This window comes from Octodon degus, unplaced genomic scaffold, assembly GCF_000260255.1.
Source record: "Octodon degus isolate 3935 unplaced genomic scaffold, OctDeg1.0 scaffold00044, whole genome shotgun sequence".
Lineage (NCBI taxonomy): Eukaryota > Metazoa > Chordata > Mammalia > Rodentia > Octodontidae > Octodon > Octodon degus.
In genome coordinates this window covers 11,308,165-11,314,786 of record NW_004524620.1, presented here as the reverse complement: position 1 = coordinate 11,314,786, position 6,622 = coordinate 11,308,165, and the positions used below count along the sequence as shown (strand labels likewise).

The 6,622-nt window shown below is 35.4% G+C and overlaps 1 protein-coding gene across 1 annotated transcript in view; it reads right to left on the bottom strand.

Annotated features, from left to right (window-relative positions):
* Positions 1-6,622, bottom strand: part of Cntln (centlein) — a 378,305-nt gene that overhangs the window by 182,174 nt on the left and 189,509 nt on the right. Inside the window, exon 14 of the mRNA XM_023715856.1 lies at positions 1,473-1,573. Coding sequence (XP_023571624.1) covers positions 1,473-1,573 — 101 coding nt within the window. The remainder of the gene's footprint in view (positions 1-1,472; positions 1,574-6,622) is intronic.

The following is a 6,622-nucleotide window of genomic DNA, read 5'->3' as shown; positions in this document are numbered from 1 at the left end:
TTTTAAATTGGTTATCAACTAGGTTTTGTATTGCTTAAATGTCGGCATATTTATAACAGAGCTATTATTTTTTAAGAAATTAAAAAATAAAGTCTTAGGGGTAAATAGAAATTCCTGTGGAAGAGACTGAGAAGAAACAGGAAAGAGTAGGAGATTATAATGGAAAAATCTGCTTTACAAGTCAATCAGGAGGTAGGCTTGAAATATGATGAAACTTAAAGGTGTAAAATAAAAGAGTTAAAATAGATCTTGACAAGTCACTAGTGAGCTAAGTATGAGCAACAAGAGTAACAGCCAGAAGAATGTTACAGCCGTTATTTAAATGTCCCTCCAAAGGCTCCCTGCGTTAAAGGCTCGGGTTGCCAGCTGACAGGCAACTGGCACGTGTTTTGATCATGAGCACTAAATTTATCAGCAATTTATAATTTGGTGCCCTTTTAGGAGGTGACAAAAAGGACATCTGGTCAGTTTGAAGGAAAAGGTCACAGGGTATAAACTCGGCTCTCTGTCTACTTGTCCACTCCTTTCTCTCAGGCTCTTTTCTCTGTTTCCTGGGTGCCAGGAGGTGAACTGCCTCCCCCTGCCAAGCCCATCTGCCTGATGTTCTGCTATACCTCAGATGGGAGCAATGCAATGCCGTAAGCTGACACCTGTGAAACTATGGGTCAAAATAAACTTTTTATCCTTTGAATTTGAGTTCTTTCAGGTTTTCTATGGTAGTAACTAAAAAAAACTAATGAACATAGGGGTATAGGAAAGGTAATTACCAAATATAAATGCAACTAAAAATACAGTGACAATCCTTAGGGTACAACAGGTTAAATAAAAAGAATTCTTATCGTATCAAATTTATTTTGTCAAATGAGGTTCTGAGGCTGCAAAATAAGTACCCTGACTTTTAATGAAGAAAGAATCTTAGATTTAGAGCACTAACATATTCCCTATGATTAAACAGGTTTAGGTTATAGGTCAAAGAGCTTACAAATTTGAAGGCTTCCAATGTTTCCTTCTAGACTAATTCTGATTCCAGGAAAATAGATGAGATCTAAATGGTATCAAATTATAAACGTAAAGTCAAAGGAAAATATAAATTAATTATTAATGTTGACTGTAACCCTAATCTGTATTACCTATTAAAACTATTAAATTAACATTACTAGGAAAATTTTCAATAAACAAAAAAAGTGAGAGTGAGGGCCAGGGAGTTCCATCCCTGGTACAAAAAAAAAAAAAAAAAAAAAAAAAAAAAAAAAAAAAAAAAAAATGAGAGTGTTTTCTTACCAACTTTTGCTTTATATTTTTAATAAATCATAAGTCTTGCCCAAAATAGGAATTTTAGGTGTCTACTGCATTTGACTTTTCTCAAGAATGATAAAAATGTTAATGACTTATTAGTGAAAAAGTGAAACTAAAAATTCAAAAATTGACAATATAATAATGCCTTTTATACATATATTTTCACAAAAAATTACCTTCACTTTTCTCTGCTATGCATCTATTCAATTCTTGTATTGTCGCTTTATCAATACATAAATGTACTTTAAGTTCATCCAATTCTTCTTGAAGATTCATCCTATGAAAATGAAAAAAGTATATAATCTGTCTTACATGAGGAAAAATATAGTAAAGAAATACAAGCAATAGAGATATTTTTAAAATACATAGAACTGAACTCAGAGTTGCAGCAACTGGCAAAATGGGGGCCCAAGATGGGCTCCTGCCCCCAACCCTGACGGGCTTGGGGACCTGAGAGCTGGGGGATACCAGCACCACAGCAGCACACTGGCGAGGGCACTTGGGACAGGCTGGAGCATTGGCCTGCCAAAGCCCAAAGCAACAGTAACACTGAGAGCCAGTAAGTGGTGAGGCCGGGACATGAGCTGTGTGTTGGGAACCAAGAGATGCAGAATGGAGGTGGGCAGACAGTGCCACCTTCTTTTCTTCTCCCTTTTCTTTCTTTTTTTTTTTACATGACTAGGGAGAATTCCAACCACAGGAAACTAAGCCCATTCCCAAAATCTAGAGATTAAAAGATCAGACCCACATCCAGCACAAATCCACCTGTAATCTTGGCTAGTGTACACATTCTGGGGTCAGACCTGCACATAGGTCACAACTGCAGATACTAAAGGATCTCACTGCTTTTACTTTTCTCTGTCTGATGGGTGTTCTCCCAGTAGCAGTCTACTGGGCTAGTGTGTTTTGTTTTGCTATTCATTTTAATTGTATTTTTGCTGTTGTTGGGTTTTATTTGTGTTTTCTTTTTTCTCTATATTCTCTTTTGCCCTGTTTTGCTTTTCTCTGTGTATGATTGGGATTTTTTTTTTTCATGTGCAATTATTTTTGTCTCCTCTTTTTTCTTTCCTTCTCTTTTCCACCTTCCTTTCTCTCTAGTTTAATATTACTTTCCCTTTGTAATTTTCCACTCCTCCTCTTCCTCTCTCATCAACTATCTCACTTGATTTTATGAAACTTTCATGTGAGTAAACACTATCTCTTCCCCCTTCTAGTTCACTTCAATATTGCTGATTTTTCTTTTTCAATCCCTTCCTATCTTATGGTTACCCAAAACTTGGATGATCTTCTATGCCTACCACATTTGCTTCTACTATATTTAACCCTATCTTCCTCTCCATCCTACACATACCCCTCTTAAACCTCCCCACAACCACATATAATCACTCTACTAAGTAGGTAAATGTTGTATACAAGTTTCATCACCATAGTCCAGTACTAACAAAATTGGCCTTTAGTCAAAAAGACAGCGACTTCACATTCGTAATATATTGGGATGGTAGGTTCTTAGGATGGACAGAAAGACCACGAACCACCTATATCTAGATGACATCACTGAGGAACAGACATCACCTAGGAAATATTCAACCCCTATGGGGATAATGCTATCTAACATGGGGCCAGGAGGATGGCTCAGTGGAATAAGCGCTTCCCTGGCAAGCGCAAGGGCCTGAGTTCAATTCCCAGTTCCACACCCCCCCAAAAAAGCTATCTAACACAAAGATTTTATAAGCATCAGGTCAGAAAAAAAAAACATTTTAAAAAGGATAAGAACAAGAAACAAGATGCCACCCAAATGCCCAGCACACCCAGAACAAATCCAGAGCACAAAGAGGAAATCAGAAGCCAATCACTAGAATTCTCTAAAATGACAGCAGCAGAAGCAAAAAAGAGCAAATGAACAAGGCCATAGAAAAAATAATATTTAAGGTACAAAAAGAATGACCATAAAAATGAAAGAAATTAAAGAAGACACTGATTAAAAAAAAAACAAAACAGGAGGTTAGGAAAAAGATGGAAACCATGAATGCCCAACATAAACAAAGATCAGTCAAACAGATCCAAATAGAAATCCAGGAGATTAAAAACTCCACTGAAAGTATACACAATACACTGAATAAAAGCAAGGATATAATGCCAAACCTAGAAGACAGGAATATGACCAGCGAGAAGGAAAAAAGTGGTATCTTAAAAATAACAAGAACCATGAAAAAAATCAATGAAATAGTTACAAGATGAATTAAAAAGAACAGCCTAAGAGTGATTAAAATCAGTGACAAAGTTGGAAATAGCACAATGCCATTAAAAAGCTATTTCCAGATATAAGGGCAAAAACTTCCCAAGCATGGATGAAGAGTCTGACTTACAAATAAATGAATCATATAGAATTCCAAATAGCCATGACCAAAATAAATCCACACCAAGGAAAATAATAAGCAGGATTCCAGAAGTTCAACAAATAACAAAATATTAAAAGCAACAATATTATCTTATTATCTTGTTCTTGATAAAAGAAACAAATCACCTATAAAGGAAACACCATCAGAATCAGAATTCTCAACACAAACCCTAAAATGAAGGAAAGCCTGGAGTCAGGTATTTCAAGCCCTAAAAGCAAACAATCTTCAAACCAGATCCTGTAAAACTATCTTCAAATTCAATGGAGAGATAAGATACTTCCATGAAAAAGAACAAATAAAGAATTTCATGATCACCAAACCAGCTAGCTCTATAGAATACTCTGAAGATCATATTGCTAATAGACGCTGAAGATCACAAACATACAAACACCAATATAAAGAAAACACCAAGCAGGACAAGCAATGAAACAAATGAGAAAGCAAGGAACTAACGAAAGGAAAGTAACATGAGAAAGATAAGCCAAGACGTACCAGTTATAGCCATCAATGCACATGGTCTCAATTCACCAATCAAAAGAAACAGACTTTCAGAGAGGATCAAGAAACAAAATGCATCAATATACTGTACTCAAGAAACACATTTAACTTAAAAAGAAAGTTATAGATTAAAAGTCAAAGACTGGAAAACAATTCTACATACCCCAGAAACCCATAAAAAAGCAGAGGTAGCTATTCTACTTGCAGACAGTGTAAACTTTACATCAAAACTGATCAAAAGACACAAGGAAGGTCACTACATACTTGTTAAAGAAAAAGGTCAAAAAGAAGAGTAACAATAAAAAACTATGCAATGAGTTGTCTCATCATTTAATAACCCACAGGTGTATTTGACAAAAAGTACTAAAAAATGTTATAACATATCACTGAATTCAGTCATAGTATATCTGTAAATGCTAAAATGAAAGCAATATACTTTTACTAGTACACTGTCACCGAGCTACCATGGTATTTGAACTGGATCAGTTACTACAAAGAATACCTCAGACCATGCAATCTGAGCAGAAATGAAAATTTATAACCAAGACCCTCCAATGAGGCTAGGAGACAAACTAGTATAAACTATAAGAAGCTGGGAAACAAAACACTGTTGAATGAAAAGCTGAATATCTGAACTTATCTAGTCAGGGTTCCATTAAAAAGAGTCTTTCTGCCCCACAGTCAGTTTGAAGGAAGGGCAAGGTCAACCACATCAGGCTGAGAATCCTAAGCTCCTTTTACTAAGTTCAGAATTGAGCCATATAGATTTATGGAAACATAAAGCATCAGCAATAAATCAGACCTGGTGTGCGGTTAGTGTATACTGCAGGATGCCAACTAACCCAATTGTTCTGCTATAGTTTGGTTCTCAGATATCCCCCAATAGCCTATGTGCTAAAGCTTATTCCCTCAGCTGGTGCTACTGGAAGACTGGGCCTTGAAGAAAGTCAAGGTCACCGGGGGATACCAAGAAGATTATGGGGCCCTCCTCCTCTTATTCTTATTCTTCCCTCCTCCTCTTTCACTTCCCAGCCATGGCATGAAATCCTTTGCTCTAAGATGATGTTCTACTTCAACCAAGCCAATACAGCCAACTGATCATGGCTGAAATCTCTAAAATTGTAACCCAAAATAAATCTTTTCAGCCTGGGGAGATAGCTCAATGGCATAAGTGCCTGCCTGGCAAGTACAAGGTCCTGAGTTAGATCCCTGGTTCCACAAGCTGGCCTGAAACAAGGTTGAGCACACCTGGAATCCCAGCACTGGGGAGGCTGAGACAGGAGGATCACTATAAATCCAAATTATGTAGTTAGACCCTGTATCAAAAAAAAAAAAAACCACCCACTTTTCTCTTTTAAAATGACTGTTTCTAGTACTTTTTTATAGTGATAGAAAGATGACTAACATACATCCTCCAAAGGCAGACTTCTAAAACTTACAAAATGGATAGAAGAAAGGCTACCACAAAATGTAATTGTCAGAGAAGTTAAACTTGGCAATCTCAATATAGGCCATCCTGCTCAAAACAGTACAAAAAAAGGCTTAACAGAACAATTCAAAATGTTTATAATTAATTCTTGTTTTTAAAAATAAAACAAATATACATTTAAAAAGAACAAGCCTGATGAAAGATAATCAAAAAAAATAAATAAATCTAGGAATGTTAAATAAAAACAATCACATAATAATTGAAATGAAAATCCACTGGGTAGATTAAGTTGCATATACAAAAAAGGAAAGGTGGTAAAATGAAAGACTACACAAAGAAACAAAAGGAAAATAGAAGTTTATGAAGTATGTTGGAATGAGAAGTTCAGAAAAAATCTAATGTAACATTTTCAAGGACAGAATGGACAAAAGTGCTGGGTGGAGTACAGAACAATAGTCCAAATACAAATCATAAAATATACGAATTAACAGATTAAGAGAAAATCAAAAATTTCAAGCAGAATAAGACTACTCACACCTAAAAACACCTTAGTAAAACCATAGCATATCACACAAAACAATTTATAAATTAGCTAGATTGCTAAGAAAAATCACTAAAATTTGGAGTAGCTGCAGACCTTTCACATAAACATGATAAACAAGAAGGAAAGCATGTTTTCCATATGTCATGACTTACTATGCATAGATGTTTAATGAGAGAATATATTTTAGAAGGAAAAAAAAATCTCAAAAGCAAGATATGAAAAAGTAGGGTCAGAGAGACGGCTCAGTAGAATAAGCATTTTCCTGGCAAGCACAAGGGCCTGAGTTCAGTCCTAGGTTCCATCAAAAAAAAAAAAAAAAAAAAAAAAAGAAAGAAAGAAAGAAAGAAAGAAAGAAAGAAAGAAAGAAAGAAAAAGAAAGAAAGAAAGAAAGAAAGAAAGAAAGAAAGAAAGAAAGAAAGAAAGAAAGAAAGAAAAGAAAAGAAAAGAAAAAGTAGG